Source organism: Dufourea novaeangliae, unplaced genomic scaffold (assembly GCF_001272555.1).
Source record: "Dufourea novaeangliae isolate 0120121106 unplaced genomic scaffold, ASM127255v1 scaffold109, whole genome shotgun sequence".
Classification (NCBI taxonomy): domain Eukaryota; kingdom Metazoa; phylum Arthropoda; class Insecta; order Hymenoptera; family Halictidae; genus Dufourea; species Dufourea novaeangliae.
In genome coordinates this window covers 921,380-946,878 of record NW_015373997.1, presented here as the reverse complement: position 1 = coordinate 946,878, position 25,499 = coordinate 921,380, and the positions used below count along the sequence as shown (strand labels likewise).

General features: G+C 45.0%; 1 protein-coding gene across 1 annotated transcript; it reads left to right on the top strand.

Annotated features, from left to right (window-relative positions):
• The first annotated feature begins 11,947 nt into the window (after positions 1 to 11,947).
• On the top strand, positions 11,948 to 13,389 carry LOC107187951 (forkhead box protein L2-like). The gene is made up of 2 exons (XM_015576159.1): positions 11,948 to 12,029; positions 12,905 to 13,389. The coding sequence occupies exons 1-2, from the start codon at positions 11,948 to 11,950 to the stop codon at positions 13,387 to 13,389; spliced, it is 567 nt and encodes a 188-aa protein (XP_015431645.1).
• Positions 13,390 to 25,499: the final 12,110 nt, after the last annotated feature.

The following is a 25,499-nucleotide window of genomic DNA, read 5'->3' as shown; positions in this document are numbered from 1 at the left end:
GAGCCCTGCAACAAGAGTCTGGAACGCGGCTTCACGGAGAAAAAGAGAGACAAAGGAGTGAGAGTCGGTCGGGCAGGAGGTTGAAAGAAGGAGGGGGGAGGGGAGGATAGAGAGGAACGTGGTAAATGGGGCTGTAAATCTGGCTGGCAGACCCATTATATGTTTATTACCGACTTTCCTCGACGCGCGACACTTCTTCGGCAACGACGCCCGGACTCGAAACCTGTTACAACGATGGAACACCGCGGGCTAGTGTTGTAACGGGGCCCGTGGCGAGGTGACGAGCGGGAGGAGAGCGCGCGCGCGCGGTTCCAGGGTATTAGTCATGTTCGTTTATTCTGTCGGAAATGCTTAGGATATTTTATTGCGGGACAACGGTGAGGTTTCTGCCCGTTGTTCGTCGCGGTTCGGCCGATTCGACTCCGACAGACAATAAAGTCGCTCTTGTTCGTCCACGTCGGCTGAATTCCCCCGGCGGTGGAAGAATCCGGTGTGAGGCTGGTTGTGGTTGGTTGAATTTAATTTAGCTGTTTTCGGAATCGCTCGAAACTTCGGGGGTCCTGGGAACGGACGGAGATAGGAACCTGTCCTGATGATAATGAATGAGGATAGTTATTCGAACGCAGGGAAATAGCATTGATTTCGTCCCATGGATAGATTATATATTCCATCTATCCGGGTGGAGTGTTCACACGGTAGTATATTTAGAAATATGGCCAGAAAAATTTGGGTCGACAATTGTCTTCAGGCGTTTTGGAACGCACCTAAATTTAGTCCGAATTTTTACAAGCACATTATTCGATAGGTAACATATAATCGTACATTACAGTAAAGTCTCGATTAATGCTCGGAATGATCTTTGCATTAAATGCTTCTGCTTTATATCCAACTACTGATAGATCACACCTTGGGCCCAATCAAGCGACCAGTCGAATTAATGAGATGCAAAAATACGATAACTGTTCCAAAGCAGTTTCTAGTTGCACACCACCTGACCAAGCGAAGTGTCCAATCGACGATAATCCTTGTTACACAACGAGGGAAATTGCATAAATTCTCCACGTATTGATATCAAGCATACAAAACCATTTAACGTGACTATGTCAGCCGGCTTAAGACCATAACAAACTTTCCAACCTACCGAAAACTTTATGAAATAATCCCCAATTCAGTCCATTTCACTAGAAAATGATGTACTTCCAGACCCCAGAAGAATAGATTCAATATCTGAATTACTCCAGAAATTACCCCAGATACTTATACAAAATTAACCATCAGTCAGTATAATCATAGACAATTCCAAGCTCTAATTGTTCAGAAATGATCACCACATATACCAAATAATTGCAGCAATTCTTACTGCAAAACGAATCATCACGACTTCCATTGCAAACTGATCGAGGTCCAAATCCATCGACAATAATCGCGAACCACGCGAATTTGAACTCGTTCCAGAGAGCTCTGGGTCTTCTGGCGACGCGATTTTTCGTTCGTGCCGGATATTCGGAGAGGCCCCACCGAGCGTTTCCACGTGGAGGAAGGAGGAACGGGGCCCCCGAGGGTTTAATAACACCGTGGGGCCCCGGCATAACCGACCGAGACCGAGTCGGTGAGCCCTCCCCTCCCCACCCCCCATCCATCCTCTTGGCATACATATAGCAATTAGGCCGTGGAACGTCTCTATCCCGGGCCTTAGCGGCGGCCTTCCCAACCATGATTAGAGGACATACGTACCACGGTGGGGGCCCCTGCGCCACGTCCATCGCCAAGATTAAGGCCTCCTCCACACCCGCCCCCCACCCCCTCGAGCATCAGGCAACTCAGTGAGGAGGGGGGCCAGGTTCGCTTCGAATTTCGTGCCTCGCGACAGCCTCGTAACACCAGCTGTTTATGTGCCAGTGCCCCTTAACCGGAGAAACGAAATCCGTGAACACCTCGAGAAACGCTCACGAATGTTTTTTCTTTTTCGGTTCGAAGGAGATTACCGGGGGGACCCTGAGCCTCTTTTTGATGTGACCGTCTCGATCGGAAAGACACGGTAGGACGGCGTTCAGAACACTCGCGGTGAGAATTATCGATCGGTTATTTCAACGTGTCAGCTTCTCGGGGACTTTCGTGTTTAGAATCTTGTTACCCTCGAATCGGGCCCGCCTGTGTTATCTAAATTAGTCGAGTCTCGTCTAAAGCCAATTCTCGAGGCCCTTGTCATCCGTCTAATGATTCTATCCGGATGGATAATCCTGATCTGCGGGGTTAGAACTGACAGGAGACATTTTTTGTCGTATCGGTGAATGAAACGATTACTTTCGAGGTGAGAATTGTGGTGATGGTCAATAGGTGGATCACAGTTGTTTACCCATTATTTAAAACACATTGTGCACCCTTGTGATTGTATAGAGGGTGTTCCCAAGTAGTTGGAAGCGGGGTGGGACAGAAAATATGTAATAACTTAATATTCCCAGCCAGACGTTCATTTCAACGAAAGAATGTCTCAGCTAGCCTATATCTCGAAATAACTATCAAGCGAACGAGGCGAAAGAGTCGGACCCGGATCATTAGCCAGCAATCTCGGCTACAATTTGTAGACACGTTCCAACCGGTGACAGGAGGAAATCGGTCGGTGTGAATAGGGTTTTAAGGCCTAGCCTCTAAACACAAGGAAAGGGAACCCTGGGCCCCACGGCCACTGGACGAAATGAGGATGAGATTAGCGTTGCGGTCGGATGGCCGAACGAAGACGTAAAATAGGCACCGCGGCGGCGGCGGCAATATACCGGGACCATGGCGGCCCCCGTCCCGACAAAGATGTTTGAGTCAGCCACGGAAAGAAGGATACATAAATAAAGGACAGGTGGATTTTTCAGTCCACGGCCGAGATAATCCGTATCGACCAGAACGAATCCACCGATTCCCTTGGTGTTCCTGCTACGAAGTCTTTTGCCTTTTTTACCCGAAGAATTCTTCCCGACCAAGATGGACGTCGTCTTCATCCTCGTCTAACCACCATTACCCTTATTCGTTCCTCCTCGATCGCTAACTTACACCCACGAATTTCTCCTAAATAATCATAAACAAGTGTCTCTTTAAAGTGCACGAGGTCCCTAAATCATCACCTTCGCATTAAAGGGGTTAGAAATCGTGCAAAGTCTCGAAAACGTTCAATGGGATATTTTTCATCCGTTAACTATGGTACAACATGCTAATCGGCTCTATGTTCGATGCAGGTCAATATTCAAATTTATTCTGTATTTTATGGTAGTATAATGTTTAACATGATTTGGTGAAATTTCTATTTTGTTTGAGCACTTTGACATCTTATTAGAGTTAAAAACAAATTCGGAATACGTCGATGGGTTTTTTTAGCAGACGCGAAGTGGAAAGCGAAATCAGGTCCCGAAAGTTTGGGCCAAGCATCATCGATAAACTTGTCGAACGGAGGAGCCGCGGACTCACGGGGCCCGTGTTCGGGAGGTCTTCGCGTGGGGCGAGGCCACCATGTTTCTTCGGGTCTTTTCGAGCCTCGTCTCGTCTTCGTTCCTCAGCAGAGGGCCCATTCGCTCTATCCTCATCCGGAGCACGGCGTGCGAGCATCGGCCACCTTGGGGCGCCCCCGGGTGGCGAACGGACCAACCTGTCTGCCTTGCGCCACCTCTGCTCCAATCCTCTTGCTGTACCTCTCCCTTTCTTCTTCGTCTTCTTCTTCTTCTTCTTCCACTTCTGCGTAGCACCTGACTTAGTCTCTCGGCATGGAAGATCCTACGGTTGCGAAACTCTGGTTATTCGTTTCGAGGAAGTGTTAAAATTTCTTATGGCCCAAAACGTCTGATTGTTTCTATTAATTATTCCATGAATTGATAGTTACTAATTACAGCAACAGGTGCAGTACTTACTCGTGATACATTAGAAATAACGTGTAAGTTTATCTACATACTTCATTGGTACCTAATAAACTATCCAGTTGTTTCATTAGGTAAAAGATTAGGAGGAAAATATAAACAGTTTATTAAAAAACAAAAAAAAGAAAGGAAATATTGGCTCGATTGTTGGTGGACTTGACAGATAACACGACGTTCCAATCTATACGCAAGGCGTCCAGGCACACCACACCTAGACACCATTCCCCTGTCCCAACCCCCATAGATCCTCACCCAGAACCCGGGTCAGGTTGTCAGATAGCGCCTCTAATGACGTTGAGTTATCGCAACAAGTGGAAACGAAACCCCCGAAGAAGCCGCAGCTTTTACTTCTCATTTTTCCCACGACTGACTGGGCCCAGGTTCGAACCCCGATACAGTGGCATAACGTTCGAAACAACAAAGCTGCCAGAGTAACTCGAATTAACGATTCTCATTGACATCACAACGGTATACTATCAGGTACTTAAGGCTATCAATTTATTTTCCGCGGCGGGTCAATCAGCACGGTGAGACGGGACTTTTATATCCGAAAGTGTAATCATCGTATCGGGCCAGTTCGGCCGGATAGTCCAATAAAATTCGTCGTGACGCAGAGAATGCGAACGGTGTAAAAAAAAAAATCCAGTCGATACCACTTTCCGTCGACCGGTGCTCGTTTCGGAGGCCCTTGGACACGTTGGTCGCGCTGTCTCTCCCTGTTCTCGAAATCCCAGGAAACGAGGAACAAATTATCTCGTCAGACGGACGCACACCGGTTTAAAGCGTCGGGATCGCTCGTTGGGTTTACGAGAGCGGTGGGGGTACGGCGGGGGTTGGGTGGGAAGGGGGCGTTCCCCCACTCTATGCTTGCTCCCGCAGGCATTAGTCCCGTCACGTGATCGCGCGCCCTTCCATTGGGCCTGACGCCCCTCAGTTCGGGCTGCCGGCCACCTTCCGCCCCCCCCCCTCTCCGCCTCCCTCTACTTCCACCGATAACTAACTGACCCAGCGCCTAGCGCCCCGCGTGTCGGCACAGGCGGCTCCTTTCTTACCTGATGAGCGCGTACAGACGCACACGCACGTTCTCGAGGGGGCCCGCCGTCACGCCAACGACGTGCAGAAGAGGATGATGAGGGTAGGGTGGAGGGAAGGATGACGGTTAATGAGCTAGAACCACGGGGGAGCTGTTCGGTGCCCCACGGCTCCTCCACCTTTCTGGGAAGTCACGAATTGCAGCCTCGCGTTCCTTCTCTATCTCTCTCTCTCTCTCTCTTCCTCCCAGCCCCGTCCGGGTTCCGTTTCTTGGGTGAAACCTCCGTGCCCGCTTTTATGAGCGGCCTCGACTACCGACCGGTAGACCCACGACTTTCCGGAGATGTACGAGCTGATGACGATGGCTCGTTGAAGGGGTCGAGGATCGAACCGATTAACGATAATGAATTCCGGCTCTCTGCTCGTTTGTACTTCGCGGGAACCCGACGGGTCCTGCTCGGGGGTTGCGGGACAGGTCATCTGCATTTATGTTCCGGCGAACGAGGGGAATGGATGTGTGTGTGGGGACGGATGGTGTTGTCCTAAATTGAGCAATTTCGAGTGGGAACTTCTGTACCTTGGTGAGATATTACCTGCCTCTCGACACACAGAGCCCATTTCATTGGACAGCGTCTATCTTCCTGAAAGTGGAATGTAACACCAGACGTGTTTCACGTGAATTGTTATTCCTTCAGGTGTATTAATCGGTCGTCCAAAGAGTCACTGGGAAATCTTGAAGTGCTCAGATCACCAATGTCTCGTCCCCTTGATTCCACATGGCTGGATCTATCAGTCGCCTATCCAGCCTCGTTAGACCGAGATCTCTGTTCATGAGCAATCAAGTATGGGCTCTTCTTTAAAGAAATCCCTATTCGCGCGACTCGAGAAACTTCTCAGGGCCTCGTGGACTTGGGGGAGCAAGGGTGCCGAAAGATCAAAGCGGAATCCGAAGAAATAATCCCCGCGGATGGTCCAGCGCCTGGGAGACGGGAACAAAAGGAGATGGTACTACGGTTTGACGGGGACGACGTGGTTGGAAGGAAAAGGGGGGGGGCGGGTGGGCCCAGTACCCAGGAACAGAAAGAGACGCGAAGCGCGATGGAGCAATAGTGGGGCCCACCTAACCAACAGGTACCTGGTAGGGCCCCCCATAAGGAGTCTCATCATTGACCCGGCCCACTCTCCCACCACTCTCTGGCCCGGCTAAAGGGTTTCAGTCCTCCCTTTTCTGCACCGTGGGCACCCTGCATCCTTGCAGCTAGGATGGCTCTCTCCGGGGGGAATCCCAGATGCAGATAATGAGACTTTTTTTTACGAGCAGCATAATTTCCCCTTTTCTAATTAAGTCATTCTCCTATCGAATAATTTATTAACCGAATACTTAATAGAATGTTCGAACCGGGCCATGGCTACCTTAAAACGTTGAACGATTTGATTTACGAACGAGGTTTTTTTTATTTTCCCTGATAACGAAGAACCCGATGGAATTACAGAAATCGAAAGTATTTTAATTCTATCATGCAGGAATGACGAGATCGTGTCTGCATGTAACATTAGAGTCGATTTAAGCACAAGATCACATTCATATCGATTCATTGAGTAGCCATGCGTGGAAAGGTTTAATGTTTTGCTCCCATCAAAAGCGAGACATCCAGTTGGATATGTTCCGGGTATCATCGTGGACATGTATCCTATACACGAGTGAGACCGATATGTTCCGCTGACACTATCGTCCTGCACGGCAAGCGGTCGGTATCAGAGACGAGGATGGAGGATGACGTGGAAGACTGGAAGCTCGCGCAAAACGAGGAGATATCCAAGGATGAAGGGGGTATACTGTTCAGTGTTCGTCGTAACAAGCGGCGTTGTTGCCGGCTCGCTCGTGTGTATACGCTGAATAGAGAGCATGTAACACACGCGTTCCTTCTCCCTGTCTCCACTGTTTTTTTTTTTTTATTTTGTTTGCACTGGATTACACGGCTACCATGAAGCGAGGTAACCGCTTTTTGCTCGTGGCCTGCAACAGCAGTTCAGTCAAGACGGATCGATTGGATCTGCCGGATAGCCGCGTCTGCTTCCCCCCCGTTCGATGGGGTGGTGTTCGGGCTGTCGATGAGGATGCGTGTTCCGACATTGATACCGATCGACCTCCCCGGTTACTCCCGGGAATCCTGGAAGTCCGAACGGATAGAGTGAAAATATCATCCAGTCGATCGACCGATGTCATTACCTCGTTTCGAAACGAATTTTCTAATTGTAATCCTACACTCGGATATATTGTATCTTGCTCAACGATATTTAACCCTTTGACGGCGGAGGACTCAGAAAACGAAAACGTGCCAATCGCACGGCGCATAGGAATAAAATTAAATCACCCAAATGGTTACTTTCATTAGGTTGCAGTTAATATAACATTTAATATATATGTATGAGTAGCTAGCATTGGGCCCCTTTAGGTGCTGTTTGTAGTCGAAAGGTTTGAAGTAATCTCACGAGGAAACTCGGCTTTTGATCTTGGAGAGTTACTGAAATTTATGCCAAATTAATATTCGTACGTAAGTTAGCAAGTGGTAAGAGGTTCCTCCTCACTTTTTCCACTAGCGGAAGCCAAGTTTGCTCGTGAGTGTACATACGGATCAATTCAAGCAACGAATGCCTTATGAATATTCCTTTGCAAACGTAGAATGGACCTTCATTACGTGTATTTAGTATATATAAAAAATGGAAGAGGAATATTTGCATTCGTAAGGTCTTCTGAAGCCAAATGTGAAACAGAATTAATTTAATTAACGTTGTCGCTATTTCTTCTAAGTACCAAAATAGCTTCTCATCAGTTTTATTAAATACACGTACATTCTATCACTGAAACTCCAGCTGCACAAAGTACAAAAGACATAGTAGGATGTCTATAATCCCTGGCAGTCTCAGGATACCATAAACCTCCTGGAATCCTCTAAAAACACCGCCCAACGATGGCGTTAACAGATAACAGAAAAGGGCAGCACGCCACGCGAATACCCGAGGGTTAATTTCAAAAAAACCTCGTTCCGGAAGTTACCCCCGAGGTGTGTCCCCGCTTCCTGTTACGCGTCAGGCATCTTGGAATAGGGTTCTCCGCTCATTCAAATGAACCGTTTCCCTTAAACTGCCCATTAAGGGAACGCCGGTCCAGGCGATTCTTCTTTGATTTTCCACCGACGATCCACCCCCAGGAAGTTGTCTGACGTCGTACGCACCGTCATCGACGGGATAATTCAGACGAGCGCAATTATTATGCGTTGCTGAGAAGAGGGCAACCGGAAGGAATAGGAGTCTGAGTTGGGTTTGGATTGGTTGTATCCTCATAGGCTCATCTTCTCTGGCAAAATTAAATATTTAATAAACTATTGAAACAAATATCATTAGCTTCGGATTTCTAAGCTCTCTATTACTGTGTTAAACCTTATTGAAAAGTCACCGTTACATCTGAGGATCTCTACTTGCCAAGAGCCTTGAAACACTCATCGAAGATTTACTGTATATCGATGAAAAACCTCACGTTTGGATTTTAACGAAACTCGCACCTCGTCTCGTTACAGATAGAAGACATTCCACAGATGTAATCGAGACACTTTAGCCTTCGAATAATCCCCAATACCACATGGAAAGAATGACCAAGCGATATTTTATTCGATTTATAAATTGATCGTTCGATTAACAATCGGTAGTGTAAGACCACTGGGGATTTTTCAACCTCTGTGTGCATTGTACAGGATAAATAAACGTCGATAAAATAAAAGGAGATGTCTGGAGTACATACATCCGTCGTTTGGAGAGTACAGTAAGTCCACGATAAGTGTTCGAAGGCTCCTCGGCACCGAACATGAAATATTTCACAGACTAAAGGCCATATGCGATTGAAACAAATATCATTAACTTCAGACTTCCAAGCTCTCTGCCACTGTGTTAAACTTCATTTAAAAAGTTAGCGTTTCATCTAGGGACTTCTTGTAACTCGCCTGCGATTATTCGAAAGTGCGTAATAGGCTTTAGAATTGCGCGAGTTTTAACTTCATGAGTTACCAGAAACCACCAATGGTGTCCGTCTAGTGTCCAATGAAGGAAGTGCTCGTTATTGCGTTGATTGGATCTGGTCATTCGGAGATAATTAGGTGAAACAGGGCGGAGAGAAGAAGAATCGCACGACCAAGAGGAGGGAAATCAACAAAATAATAAAGGGCCACAGGTGTTTGCCTGATTGTGAAACGTGGACGTGACGTGTACTCGCTGATGAAGAGGGAGGTCATACCTGAACGGGAGAATTACGACGGGCAGAAACTGGCGAGAGACGGAGGACAACCGCAACGAGCCGACGGATAGTTAATGACTGTATGCGCTTCATCCCTGCGCGCGGTGATTATCGGTTGCGGAACCCGGTGCTCGAGGGACAGAACGGCCGAGGGACCAGCCTGGGGACTACTCTGGCTGCTTTATTCTCGCGATCGAGGAAAAGCGAGGATAATTAGTCATTGTTGGTCGCTGCGTTTGGCGAGAGGTTCTATAGCGTAAACGGTATTGGATCTGGTCGCTTTCGATGGGTCAATGATTGATAGAAAATTGTAGAGAGCCAGTTTGTTAGGGGCGGAGAAGCATGGAAAGAAAGACTCTTAAAACTTCTTTGGATTACTTTCGAAAGGAGGAAGGTAACTGTCCTAATTTCTACTCATGTCTCGATTTTACTCATTGTTATAAATCTTAGGTTGATACTACAGTTGTAACAAAATGATTCCAAATTATTTGGACATATTAATGTTTAAATTTTTGAAAAGAAACTCAGTTATCTTGATCCTGTTCTACCTGTTTGTGCTAGGGAACAGAGACTCGATTGTTATTCGATAAACGGACAGAAAAGAGTATTTGTATTGAAATTTATGTACTGTATAGTGCTTTGGATGTAGATTTATTTAGTATTTTTAATTTTGTTGAGAAGAAAACAGATGAGTAGGTTTAGGATCAAATGAATTACCGTCACTTCTAGTCACCAAAATTTTAGTAAGATAACTTCATAATTGAATGTATGTTGTACGCTATATTTCTATTCGAAGACATTTTAATTTTTATCAATGTGAGTACAAATAGGTACAAAAAGTGAGTAGAAATATGGACATTTGGAGCATTGATTGAATTTTGAGTAATAATAGCTTGAAAATATTTTTTTAATTAATTCATTTATTATTATAGAAGTAATCAATTAGTTTACAAATTTTATTCACCTTCTTTATGACGAATAAAGGCTTAAATGAGTAGAAATGGGACACTTACCTTATGGCGTTTTGTAAGATTGGTAACGCTTCGACTGTCGTGGGAGCGCCTTTTAAAATATCAGAGTGCATATTTTCGATTTTCAACCGGAATTCTTGTAAACAAGGATATATCAGTAGACAGCCCGTGTTTATCCATACGCTTATTGGCTAATTTATAAACACAGATGTGAACTGATAACAGATTACTTCAATTCAAAAGAGAAAATAAAGTCTGTAGTTGCGTTGATTTCACCATATTTTATGTGCGTCGAATGTAAACCCATAGAATTTGTAGTCTACATACAACGCAATTTATCCTTTTGGATTTATTACACCCTAGGCTCGATGGAATTCCTCGAATTGTAATTCATTGAAACGGTAGATCAGGTTTAGAAACGAGCGTTTTCGTGTTACGCGAGTTCCTCGGTTGTCGCGCACGTGTTCGAACGACCGCGCGGAAATACGAAACCGTCGGAGGCGAAAACGCGAGGAAAGGCAGGACACCGTTGACAGTAGGCGGTTGGGTTCCAAGGAACTTGTGTCGTCGGGTAGGCCAGATTTCTCCTCCGCTTTTCGGATTCACACTGGGGGAAAAAGGTCCTCGAAAGGAGAGAAAAAATATTTGTCCGACTGCTCTCGTGGTGTACTTCGTGTATGCCGGAAGCCAAACACTCGAAGGCCACTTGAGTTTATTGTCTATGAAAATTTGCGTTTCCGTCGCACGAGTATCCGAGACAATATTAAAGTAGGAGGCAACACTTCGAGGGAAATTATTTATTACTCGGTCGTGAGAGTGCAGATTATAATCTCTTCCTTGGTTATTCTATTAATAGAAGAATAATGAAACTTCTATGAACCGTTAGGGGTGCACATGTCACTTGAAGGCATCTCTATATGGATCAATGTGGTAAAGTTAATATATTATAAGTAGTTCCAACCCCTAAAACAAAACTTCCGTGCCAAAGAACAATGCATCTTCATTGCTCCAAAAACCTTTCCTCTGCACACCCCTGAAGGTCACCAGGAAATCACCTGAAAACTGTATACAGTAAAATTCAAATCCCCCCATCGAACCCTGAAAAACGCCCTCCTCTCAACGTCCATAAACACACACTGGATCCCACTAATCGTCTCCATCACCATGGACACGGGCTAGTCTATACATCCTTGATGGATAGTTTCTCCCCCTCGAAATAGTTTCAACCCCCCTTTCTCTCTTCCACGGCACCCACGCAATCCCTTCCCCCAGCGATTCCGCAGTCCGCCTCGTACGCCTTCGCAAACGAAAGGGTTGGGAGGGAGAGGAGTCGTGGTGGAGCGAAGGTGGGAGTCAGGGACGGCTGGTGCTAGTTGAGTTGTCGAGCTGACACGCGTTCTCCGTCCCGTTTCAACTATCGTTGTACAGTAGCTCTCTCCCTCCACAGCCTGGTCCCCGCCAACTCCCACCACTTACGGTCTCTCACCACGAGTCTCTTCCCACCGTGCCGTCCTGGGGATCCACTGGACCCCCTCTGTCTCCCTCCATCGTGCCCACGATAGTCCCCTCTCGCTCTGGTCCCAATGGATCGCGCCGTCATAGGCGTATACGTCCGTCTCTCTCGCGGCGGAGCTCGAGTTTTCCACCGTGGAAGGTCCTCGTCGCACGCACGCCCACCCGAGAACGCACGACCGCATCCACCACCGTTCGTACTCTGTTCGTCGACGCTCGTGCTGGCGCTGGTGGTGGTGGTGGTGATGATGGTGGTGGCAACGGTGGTGGTGGTGGTGGTGGTGGACTCTCAGTACCGCCATACCCGCCAAAGCACGAGCACCGTGACAGGTCCGTCACACACGTCTCGCCACCGTGGATTTTTCCGAAAACCCCGGTTTACCCCTGCGCCACTGATCATTAGTCCGCCTCTTTTTTTCTCATTTATTTTTATTTGTTATTTTCTTCGGTATTTTATTTTTACTCCTTCTCCCCCCGGAGGTGTTCCCAGTGGCACGATTCAAGCGGACTACCCGTAGTGTGACGATCATACCGGGTCGCGAATCATCCGCCGGCCGCGGATCCCCGATTTCGGAGTGCAGTTCGGGGTGGAAGACAGTGTGCTTGGTATATACCGGTGGCTACCAGTGATATACACTGTGTGTGTGCCCCTCGGTCATGGTGCGCGGCGATTCATCCGATACAGGGACCATACGATAAATGGTGAACGTGGTCACCCGGGAGCCCGGATGCCCGATGACACTGTGGAAACGTCAGTGAGCACAGTTTTTCAGTGGAGTTTCGATCGGTTCGTTTGACTGTTGACAAGACACGCGTGCGTCCTGGTTGTTGTGTGGATCATCGGCGGTTGGTCGAGAGCCGATGATCGTTCGGACCTTCGGTCGTTCCTGGACATTGGACATAAGCTGATCCTGTTTACATTAATCTAATCCCGTTCGGTACTTATCCTCCGTCTACCAGTGATTTCTGAACTGGTCCTCGAAACGGTCCTAGGGTAACCGGAAGCGAATTTAAAAGGTCAAGTGTCTTATTGCCCACTGGGGAAAAGGAACGGAAGGGAACTTTAGCTGCCCATTACTGTTCTCTCCGACGGTCCAGCCGACGGGAGCCGTACTCCCGATCAAAGTAAATCCCCGCTGACTGTGTTCGCCATCGAGGAAGCTAGGAACCTCGATAACACCGTCAGCCTCGGGCTGGGATTTCAGATATATCAAGAAACAAAATCACCATTAAGGAACGAAACGGAGGATACTGGTGGAACAGAGACGGGCTGGTCTCTTCAGGCGCGGACTATGCGATCCTGGATCAGAGGTCGTTCGCATCGCCGGACACGGGGTGTCAGACAGCAGCACGATCTTCCCTGATCTTGGAGGAAACGGCAGCCAGTTCGTTGGCGCGGTACTGGGCCCTAGTTCACGCCGACAAAATGCCGGAGAAAGAGGTCGCCTACCATCAGGAAGCGTTCTCCCTGTTGCCACCACCGCCGCCACCCCATCATCCGCATTCGGCCTTTCACGCGGCTTTCCATCCGCACCCTCATCCACCGCCGCCGCCGCCGTTCCATCCGCATCATGGACCACCGCCGCCGCCGCATCCGGCCGCAGCGGCCGCAGCCGCATGGGAGCATCACGCGGCCGCCGCGGCTGCTGCAGCCGCCGCTGCCTTTCACGCGCCACCGCCTCATCCGTGAGTCTGAATTTTATTATTTATACGACACGGTAGAAGGGAACACCGGTTATCCTTGATCGCTGGGGGGTGGACGATCGATGATTTAATTTTTGGTGAAGATCCCTCCGCGTTTTGGTCCATCTTGTAATGACGAGTTGGACTTGTGGTGGTCGCGATCTGACTCTGATTAGGGTTTGTACCTCATCTAGTTAGTCGAGTTTAGTAACAAAGGGAGGTGATGAGAGTTTAGATGAGAAAGGACTGAGACGGTTACCAGCTAATTTTGGTGATTTTTACTGACACCTCTCGTTAGATGGAGCATAGACTCTGAGGTTCCTATAGACGATACGATTTTTCGTATAAGTTGTACAGGGAGTTGGACAGACGGTTAGGATAACAGATTTTTCGCTAGCTGTATCGTCTAGAAGTCGTACGACTGCACCACAAACGTTGCAATAGTCGAAGCGACCTAAGTTGTACGGCGAATTGCACGACAAATCTATGGGGCGTTTAACTCTTTAGGGTTAGGTGGGTTAAAAACTGTCTCACCTTTTGCTTAGGTTTTCATGCATGGTGGGATATATTTTAACCCACATCGAATAGTCGAAATTACTCATAGTCATACAGTTTAATATTTTATTTTTATATAATTTTTAGTATACTAAAAAACATTCTGCGCAACTAGGGTTTTTATTTTTTTTTAAATCGTGTGCTTCAAAGAGTTACGTGATCCACTATGGTTTTGATAAACTGGCTCAGCAGTTTAATTTCAGAATACCTTTCCGATCTTCTATCTGGTCAATATGACTTGGAATGTTGGAACCAAGTGACGAACACTGTTAATATATCAAAGGGTTCAGGAATTATTTCGATAATATGCACAGAATTTCACGGGAAAATTAATATTCTTCTTCGGTGATATTAATATTTAATGGTTCTAGAGAGATATGTGTATGATTGTGAACGAATAACGTGGCAGCAGAGAAAATATAGTTCGGCAATGGTTTAAGTGGGTGTTTTGGTAAGACCGTGTCAGGTTTTCCGATCTGCACCGTTTTCCAAGGGTTAAACGTGGTCAGCGAGTATCGGATTCCGCGAGCGCGCGGAATTAGAAGGTTTTTTGCCCGATAGAACCCACGCAGGCGTCAATTCCCGTGGGTGGATCGTACGCGAAACGTGAAACTACCGTGGCTCGGAACAATTAGCGGGTCGCGTTTCTGAGTAATTAAGGGGAATGAACTACATCGCGGTGGAATCTACCAAGTATCGTACATTCTTCTCGAGATCAAATAATGTTTCTTGTACAACAATTTATTAACTGCTTGAACCTATCAATGGAAACATTTCTATACATACCAGGTAGATTTTTCTGAAAAACAATTAAACATTTTCGCATCGTACGACAAATTCAGTTGAGTATTTCAGATGTGATAACCCTCGAAAAAGGGAATTTGATAACAATCCATTGCACCAATAATTTTTCCACGGTGACTTCCGTCGCTACCACGGATAATCGTCGCACGACCTAGCGAAAGTCAGCTACGTCGCCGGACGTTTGCACGCGAACGATGTAACGCGGTATTTAATTCAATTACACATCCGCCGCAACACTTTTGCCCGGATTCATCCGATGGGGGAGAGCGCGCGAGAACGTGCGTCGAATGGAAGTCAACGAGGCAAAACTTAATGGTAATTCCGATGCGGATTTAGCGTTCACCGCATTTACCCTTCCTCTCCCACTTAGTCATCACCTTCGGGTTGGAAGCTTATCTATTCACGTATCGGCTTGATTCATGGGCCTTAATTACCAGCCGCCTGATGAAACTCAGCCCGAGGTCGAAGTATCGCCATAAGGGCGGCCCTTGTGTGGCACTCGGTTGCTCGCGAAAATTGTTTTGCCTTTTCCGTTAGCGAAATACGACGGGGGAATCGCTTCTCCCCGGTGGCGAGAGGCCGTAAGGTTCAGACAGGGGCCTTATAACGTCTTAATCGACTTAATTAAGGCTCCTTCGCACGTTTTCACGTACCTCGAACACGACACACGCTGTTGCACGCAACGAAATTACCACCTCTCGACGAGGACTCTCGACGGGGCCAGGCTAACGGGCCCACTCGCGGAAACGCTCGGTCGACCAGCGAAGACGGGAATAATTAGACGGTTTCTAAACGACGTTCTTAACCCCTCTTCCACGGGTGACACGCGAGGGAGAATTGTTAGAGAGTTCGATCGACCGGGAGAATTCTTTGGTGCTGTGAACCGCCGGATGATCGCCGAGAAAGTGTTCTTGATAGGAAAAGACTGATGAACAAGGTGGAATTTTGGGTTTCTTGCTAGGTAGGAACGGTGGTGAAAATTATTAGAAATGCACTCGATCCTCCTATAGCACGATTAATTCGGTTCTTGTGTTGTAACCGTGTTAAGCGAAACCTATTATTATTGTTCAGGTTAATTGTGCGCGGTGTATGTTTTAGAAAGAAACTTTAATTACTATAGAATAGACCGATGAAGAGGTTGAATTTTTGTTTTGTTGCTAGGAAAAAACGGTGGTGAATATTGTAAGAAATGCACTCGATCCTCCTATAACACGGTTAATTCGTTGTTTGTTGTAGTGAAACCGTGTTAAGCGACACTTATTATTATTCAAGTTAATTGTGCATGGTGTATGTTTTAGGAAAAAACTTTAATTTCTATAGAAAGTTATGATGTGAAATAATACGACACACATGATTGCATATTGCTCCAATATACACACGACTGTGCTTGTTACATTATTCTATAGGGTAAACGCAGCAGTGAATGAACACTTAAGGGACTTTGTAACTAAATATAGATGAATTTTAAATGATAGTGATATTAATAAACATTTGGCACATGCTAATCAGATTTTTTAATATCTATATCTTTTCATAACTTATAGATTCCAATTCGAAAAATTGAAAAATGTAATTAATGAAATTAGGAAGAAAAAATACATATTACACCAATGAATAAACAAGATTAAGTATATGAACATTTCTAAATAAGGAATTGAAAAAAATTAATACTCAATCATTTGCTTATTTTAATAACTTAATTTATTAATTTTTATGTATAACGTTCATTCCCTAGTTCGTATTTATTTACTAGCGCATCCACCCTACTGATTAAAACGAACTTCTAAGAACTGTTGTTTCAAAACATTGGTTTTTCTCGATCATGCTAAATATCGTTATTATAATATTACGATTTACACTTCCCTTCTTAACAATTTCGTATATAAAGGGAATTCCCTGTTTATGTTACCTAAAAACTGTGCAATGGAAGCATTCGTATACAAGTCTCTTAAGTCGTCTTACATGGAAACCGTGTTAGAAGAATATCGTCTCACAGGAGGGCAGTGGTAATTTCTTCACCCTATTATATCAAAACCGTGTTATCAGTGTACGATATTTTTTTGCTATGTACATTATAAATACATCAAATTTGCCATCCATTTTATACTATTCGGTATACACGCGACGCCACGACTGCCCAGCTTGTCGCTGACAGGCCAAAAGACACGTTGTCTGTTTACCCAGAAGCTCGTGTAGGCCCCTTGTCGCATAACTCGGGGTGGCTTTTACGACGCTTTACAAGCGTTTCGCCGCTGTAAAACCGCGCCTCACTCGTAAACACTGCGACCTGTGTGTATGTGTGTGTGTGTGTGAATTAGGCTCATTCTACTCCATTTAACCTTAGAGATGAGGGGGCAACCGTGTACCCAGCAATATTTCTCTCGATCCTTGCTCCTTTTCCCGTTTCCTCGGCTCGTTTTCGATCGTGGTCGATGCTCGTTCGCTCGATTGGGTGAATATGCCATCTTCGTGTCGCCCTTCATCGACGTTCCACCACTTACGGTGGATAGTCGAATCCCCTAGGTACTAGATTTTTCGTTTTCGCTCTTTGACGCTATCGTCGCCGTTTTCTTAAATCGTCGAGTCGAATAATAAAATTATCGAGGGGTTGGAGACGTTAACGACGACAGTGCACAACAGGATTTCACGAACGGTTCCAATGGGTGCTAACAAGCCACGTCTCGCTGGTGTAATCGAACGCTTAATTGGACTGGGTGCGGGCCTCAGAACTATTGGCCAATATCGAACACCTGCGTTTTGCTGATTGGTCGTTACCAATGCTGACAGAAATTACGAGGAGCACCACCGGTATTATAGACTCTCGAGTGTGCTTTTTGCAATGAATACCGGGAAGATGAAAAGGAAACCTTGGATTAAACGTACCTGTATGGGATTTTTTATTTTTGGCTGTTTCGATACGAAGCGGCAGGTTTCAAGAACGTACTCGCGGGAGACTATCGATTCTAATGAACTACTCGGGAAATATTTTCGTCGTCTGTTTCATGACCAAAGATGCGTGGATTTAGCGCAGCGATAAACTTTCTTCGGTGTATACCGTAAACTATTGTAATTAACTGTTCACCGAATAATACGTTAAAATCATCGTTAGATAGACGAATTTTTGTGTAGAATCTAGTAATTCTTTCAGACTAATCATTTTGCAAATTACGTTCTAAATTCCATCGGAATAATGTATTAAAGTCGTGTCGCAAATCACCTGCTGCCATCCTAGAATTCTTTCATTTAATACAATCCAAGAATTTGTGTAAATATCTTTGTTGTTTTTAAAGATACGTCAAATGTCTTACGGACAAAGTTGAATGATTCAATGGGACTCACACGATACCAACAAAATTTTTGTTTTTATGTATTTTTATTAATTTTACATCTTTTTAAACGGAACCACCCTTTTTTCTGTGAGCTTGAATAATTATAGTCACTGAACTTCTAATGAAAGGGACTATCATTGTACGTGTTTAAAAAGGATGAATCCATTAAAAAACATAAAGGTGACCTTAATATCTCTAAAAAAAATGACACAAAAACACAAATTTTTTTATATCGTGTGAGCCCCATTGAACCACTCAACTTTGTCCTTAAGACATTCGACGTATCTTTAAAAACAACAAAGATATTTGAGGTGCAAGCGTTAGGAGACTCACCCTGTATATAAACCACCTTCTATCCCTGAAGTTCTTCCAGAGTCTAGTAATTCTACCAAACTAATAACTTCACAATGTGTTTTATAATAAACACCAAACCAAAATCATGTTGGAAGTGAATATTGCAGTCAAAATGCACTGGCTGCTAAAAAATCCCCACGTATAAACACCAATTTCAAAAATCTCCCTGATTTCCGTTTATCAAACAACAAACGAAAACCACATCAAACACGAATATTTCGGCCATGATTCTGCAATTCTTCCTCCGGAAGAGGCGCCGCCCCATCCATTTCGCCTCGTTATCGGACTGCTGACGAACGGAAGCGCCGGTCCCCATTACTTTTCGCGGCCCGGTCTGCGCGGTAAATCGCTCGGAAACGCGTGTGTCTCGGGAGCGGTCACAGTTACTCAGGAAGAATGCGCCGCGTCGTCGGCGTCGAGAGGGCTTGCTCCCTGAGGGCTCGGCGGAAAAGCGGGCAGCCGTCGGCAGGCGTAAAATTCATGGTACGCGTCCGCCGTCGCGGCGGCCGTTTCCCTTCGTCTCTTCCACCACCAGTGGAACGGATATTTTCGTCTCTTTACGAGGATGCGAGAGTCTCGATGTATTTTTGCCTTCGGCGTGGTGTTTTGCCCTGGCATGGCCGTACGGTATATCGTCCGTTTCAGTTCCCCGTGACGAGTCTCCGCCGAAATGTCCAGGCAAACGCCCCCTCCCCCCATCCCTCGGTATTTTCTTAATATCGCCGGACGTTAATGTTTCATCGAGCTGTCGGAAATTCGAAACCGGACAGTGATAACAAATTCAGGGTTGGGTGTATTTTGAGGTATGAGTTCTGGGCTGGAGAGACGACCGACGATGATATGATGTTCATCATCGATTGATTTTAAACCCCTGTGGAAATGAATTGGTAGTAAGAGCTTGAAGATGCCAATTGGTGAAAAGAAAAAAATCAGTTTCGTTTTATACCATTCGTATATGTTAATGATGATTTATTTGATATGTGTTTCTGTCGTGCATTGAAGGTCGGATAGTGGAACGCTGGACTATTAAGTGACGCTCGGATAAACAGTGTTGCGATGATCGAGTTTTTACTGTATCTTGTGTTTTTTGTGCGATCAACGTTGTATCTAGTTTTTTTGTGGCGTTCATTGGTACGGTCTAGTAATTAGTAGAGATGCAGATTTTATGCAGTTATGGGATTGAAAAAATGTTTTATAAATTTCAATGAGGTTTCTATTTCATTTGGAATTTCATAGGACTCGTAATAGTGTAAAAATTGTCATTGCACTTGGAGTTCCTATAAATTGGTCCTGAGACTTCTATAATTGCATGAAGATCCACAGTCTGGTAATTATTCTGTCGCCAGGATAAAATGTTGTAAAACAGTCGACGTTTAGGAAGATTCGTGACGTTGTTTGAATAGGGTCTTCCTGAGGATTCACTGACAGTAGTTTACCTTAAAAAATGTTAACCCTCCTGTACCGTTAAGGTGTATTCGAATTCGGAATCGAAGTTTGATCTTCAGTTACAATTAATTATCCAGAATCAATACATATTAGAATCAAGTGACAGGTTTACACTTTCTTAATTCGACTTCAACTTTCGTTCAACTTAATTCAAAGAATCTAAAGTAATAGTTTTCTCAAACAGCACACGGAAAGTTCCTTTCATTTTCGGAAGTCCTTTTTCATATACAATCAACGTAAAACGACTTGCAGGGAGCGCATAAAAATTCTCGAAGCTCGCGTAGTTGAAAATTCAAAACTCGATGGAAATACGATTAAAATGATGATTCACGGGCCACGCGCAGCATGTATTACAGGATCTCAGTGGACAAGAATTCCGAAAACATTAAAAATCGTGATACATACTCTGTTTTGCGTCGACAAAGCGACCAGTTTCTCTCGGAAGATCCGTTATTTTTTCTATAGCTCGCGTTAACGAAGGCTTAAATCAAAGATATCACGTCGTTACAACGAGCATAACGTGTCCTATGCTGTGTGTTCTACAAGAAGATAGAGAGAACGAACGTTCGGCGTTCACGATCGGCGATCGTTGTTAGATCGCGTTCACCGTTCCCCAGGAAGTGTCCGGCGCAGGTCCACGCAGGTACACGTGTGTAATGAGTAACGGCGTGATTGTGCCAGAAAATGCAAATATCATTGGCCTGTCGTGTCCCGCGAGATGAATCGCGGCTGCTCGTATTGAGCTATGGGCGGTTATGAGGAATATACGGCCGGATTGTTCCTTGTTCGGCGAAACATCCGTGTCGATTAATCAATTTTCCACCCTCGAACAGAGCCGTCGATGTTTATAATGGAGTTTTTTACCTCGTAATTTTCAACTTCCATCGAACGTTCTTTGATCTACGATTATCTGATAGCTGATAAATTTATTCGCTCGGCAAGTCTTTAGTCGATTGTTCTTTTTAGAAACTAGTCCACAACAATATTATATCAGGTGTACCAATAAGTTCTCCATTAGTTCGCAACGGAAGTCTAGGATATTTCAGTTGTACATTCGTGTTTCCTCAGCAGAAATTCGGGACGATATTTGAAATTTAAAGTATACCGTTTGATAATTTAAAAATACAGTGCTTTACTAATAAGTACAAATAGGTACATATAATAGTTTTGTTATACATCCCGCAATTTGGATTGTGGTACATTGTGGCGATTGTCGCAAATTGTGGTACATAAAAAAACTCTCGAGTGTCATTTTCAGACAATACAATTTGATTACACGTAAGAGCCGTATCGTCCATTTCGAAATAATTCCAATCAGTCTGGTACTCATGCCTTAACGCAATACGACCGCAAAGAGCCAATACTAGACTGCGGATGTTTATGCATTTATAGTAAATTTTAATATACAAAATGTAGTAAACTAAAGACCTTAATAAAACTTAGTGATATTTATACATTATTATCAATATAACAAGACATCTGCTACAGGAAATAAATTTTTATCTAATTTTAATATTCATAAATTAATGTCTAAAATTGTGAATCTGCACAAACATCCGCAATCTAGTCAATAAAAAGCAAACCTCTTCTTCGGTATACTTCGAAGTAAATCCTTCATAACTCAATGCTGTAGTGAAAATAAGTATTGTCCATTCGCAATAACTGTCACCAGCGTAAGAAATCACCTCTTTGCGACCATGTGTTCTTCCATCGGACCCGTGGGTCCAAGCCTCACTCAATTTCAAATAACCAACGACCCAGCTTCCCATGCTCTCTCACGTCGGAACCATGACATCACTCAGCCGTGTCCAAGAATCGCTATCAACCTCTAAACAGATCGAACTCGCTAAACAACGGCTCCGTAACCGTATCCTCTTCCAGTGACGATTTGTTTCTCGGAAGACGAGCGCGTCAAGGATCAGAAACATTCGCGTCAGTCTGACCCCGGATTGTGTATCGTTAAGGAGACCAACGAATAAATTCGCGAACGGGCTCCCTCGATAAGAACACGCGGTTTATGTCGTTCCCTACCGCGGGAATAGAATGTATGTATCCCTCACCAGCAAACTCAGCTTCCGCTAGGGAAAAAATGGCGTGTAGGAAGGGTCTTCTATCATTTACTCTCGGTGGTTATTGAAATTTATACCAAATTAACATTCGGTTTAACATTTATTTCAGTTACCTGAAATGAATTTATCAAATGGTAGAAGATCCTTCCCCTACTCTACTTTCTTCCCTCAGTGTACACTGACGTGCAAACTCTGTTTCCACTAGGGAAAAAATGGCGTAGGGGATGGGTCTTCTACCACTTGGTCTCGGTGGTTATTGAAATTTATACCAAATTAACATTCGGTTTAACATTTATTTCAGTTACTTGAAATGAATTTATCAAATGGTAGAAGATCCTTCCCCTACTCTACTTTCTTCCCTCAGTGTACACTGACGTGCAAACTCTGCTTCCACTAGGGAAAAAATGGCGTAGGGGATGAATCTTCTACCACTTGGTCTCGGTGGTTATTGAAATTTATACCAAATTAACATTCGGTTTAACATTTATTTCAGTTACTTGAAATGAACTTACCAAGTGTAGTAGAAGATCCTTCTTTTTCCCCTAATGGAAATCTAGTTTGCTCGTGAGTGTACTTATAGTACAATAATCGTACGACCATGCACGTCTCAGGTAATCGGGGTTTTCGTTTGAACGCGAGCAAATATGGGACTACCCGCATCCACCGTCGCGCCGTTTCTTCGTCCTCGACTCGATCCACACTAGAGGCCCACGCGATGAAGAGATTCATAAAGAGGGGGAGGGGGGCACGTTCATTGTCCGGCCCCGGGGACCAGATTTTCCACCCACGAACGGTGTGCGTGGGGCCCCTGGGGCCGTGACGCGATAAAAATTCCTAAGGACGACCAGGTATACCCGATTTACCTGACGTTACGGCCGTTGGTCCGGTGCTCGAGTTCCCCCTGGCGATCTGGAGCTTCCATGCTCGGGTCGAAGATAAGAGAGCAATCGATTCGCGGGATCTCTTCGATACTTTTCTTGTTTCATCCTCTCCTTTTCGTCGGGGAACGATGGCTGGTTACCACGGCGAACGGAAAAGTCGAAGGACCGTCGATGTTAAAACGCGTTTCTGAAACTGGATTCGAAGTACACCCAGTTTTGTGAGCTTGTGGAGCGATTGTGGTTGAAAGGCGGGGAGAGGTAGGAATTTTTTCCGATTGAGAATGACTGGTGAATTGGGGCTATGATAATAGTTTGGTAACTACTATGATACTGTTCTTCGTAATGGTCAGATAAACTTTCACCTCCAGTTCTGCTCCAATATTCGTCAACGGGTTGCAATTCTGTATCCGGGCGGTTGTTTTTGTTTATTAATTGTACTTTAGTATTTCGATGCAACCTAATAGTTAATAGTTATTTTAGATAATAGTTACTTTAGTTAATAGTTAGAAAATAGTAATTTTAATAAGAGTTTTCTGGAATAGTGCATGGACATATTTATAATCAAAGTCAATCGGAGTGATACTTTCCAACGTGATTACCGTCTCCGGATGCTTTACCTTATTCTCTGTTCTTATTGAACGATTCCGATGAGGGAGCTAGGTAAACACGAGCTAATTAAGTTCCCCCTTTTTCTGTTTGTTCACCATTTTCCCCCGAAATTTCGCGCTATCACAGAGGGTGGACAGACAAGTTCACAAACACCAGAAGTCATAACGTTATTGTCCAACCATGGCGTCATATAAGCTAAGGGATACACCAATTCCTGACGATGAAACGAAATTTCTTCCCCGGATCACGGTACCGGAAAATGTATATAGATACCGAGGATCTATAATCGCCAACATTGTCTATCCATTTACACGAGTATCCCACACAGGGCCTCGAAATTGAGATCATCAGTGTCAGACCACACCTGTACAATTTCAAAACAATTTACACAGCGAGTATCAAACAAAACTTCCTTGTTCCCTACCCCCGGTGCAATCGCTCTCAAAGAGGGTCTCTATATTTATCCCAGTGGGTAGAATCCCTGACCGGAACCAGTCAAAGGGAGGTCGAAGAATCGATTCCATAGAAAGCTCGGTTCCGATCGATTTTCAAGAAACTCGTGGTCCACGAGCCAGCCACTCTCGAGGCTCGTTTCACGTATAAAAACCGAGGGAAACGATTTGTCAGCGGTGGCGAGATCGCGATGCATACACACGGTAGTCGAGCTCGTCGAAGGAAGACGTTCCCCTGGCGCACACGATGCCCCCACAGTTCCCCTCCACCCTATCTTTCTGCCCCCCTTTCGCGCGAATAGAAAGCCGCGGGGCGATACGGAGCGCACGCGCGATTTATCATTGGCGCGGCGTCCATTGATAAATTCCAGGCATTCATAACGCGGCGGTAAGCGGCATAGTACACGGGGCCGCGTTACGAGCACCGTAGGGACACACGATACCCCCGGCCAGGATACGATACCATGAGCCTAGTACACAGTGGATCCTCGTATGTACCCTCGCGAGGAAACTCGGCTTCCGCTAGGGGAAAAAGTGGCGTTAGAGAAAGGCCTCCTACCACTTGGTAAATTTATTTCAAGCACCGAAATTAATATTTAATCGAAGGTTAATTTAGAATAAAGTTTAGTAAATTCGGTTACCAAGTGGTAGAAGGCAATTATTCTTAAGCCACTTTTTCCCCTAGCCGAAGAAGAGGGCTTTCTAACACTTGGCAAATTTTATTTCGAGCACTGAAATTAATGTTTAATCGAAGGTTAATTTAGAATCAAGTTTAGTAAGTTCGGTTACCAAGTGGTAGGAGGCAATTATTCTTAAGCCACTTTTTCCCCTAGCGGAAGAAGAGGGCTTTCTACCACTTGGCAAATTTTATTTCGAGTACTGAAATTAATGTTTAATCGAAGGTTAATTTAGCATAAATTTTAGTAAATTCGGTTACCAAGTGGTAGAAGGCAATTATTCTTAAGCCACTTTTTCCCCTAGCCGAAGAAGAGGGCTTTCTAACACTTGGCAAATTTTATTTCGAGTACTGAAATTAATGTTTAATCGAAGGTTAATTTAGCATAAATTTTAGAAAGTTCGGTTACCAAGTGGTAGAAGGCAATTATTCTTAAACCACTTTTTCCCCTAGCGGAAGAAGAGGGCTTTCTACCACTTGGCAAATTTTATTTACTGAAGTAAATCTTAAATTAAATGTTTATTTGGCATAGGTTTCAGTAATCCTGTAATTTCTATTTTCTGATACAATCAATAGGTAACGAATTATTTCAGATAGTAGTTCTTGTCGACAGTCCCTGTATAACTGGCAGCACGGTTTAATCCTTTTGAATTTTCAATCTTTTCTCCCTGGTCACGGGAGACAAGTGAAACCAACAAGAACCATCGTATTACCAGCGGTTCTAGAGAGGGGAGAGGCGCGACTTTCACACCACTCAGTGCCGCGCGACAACTCGCTCCGTCCGGCTCGAAAAGCCCTAATCGCCTTAACGAGACAATTAGCCGATGATAGCCGCCGATAAATCCCGGTTTGTTTTGTCTGGTCTGCTCAGTCGCTGTATCTGGTCGTCCGCGATTAACCATCACGGCCAAATATTTCTCTCACCGTTTGTTCTTGTAAATA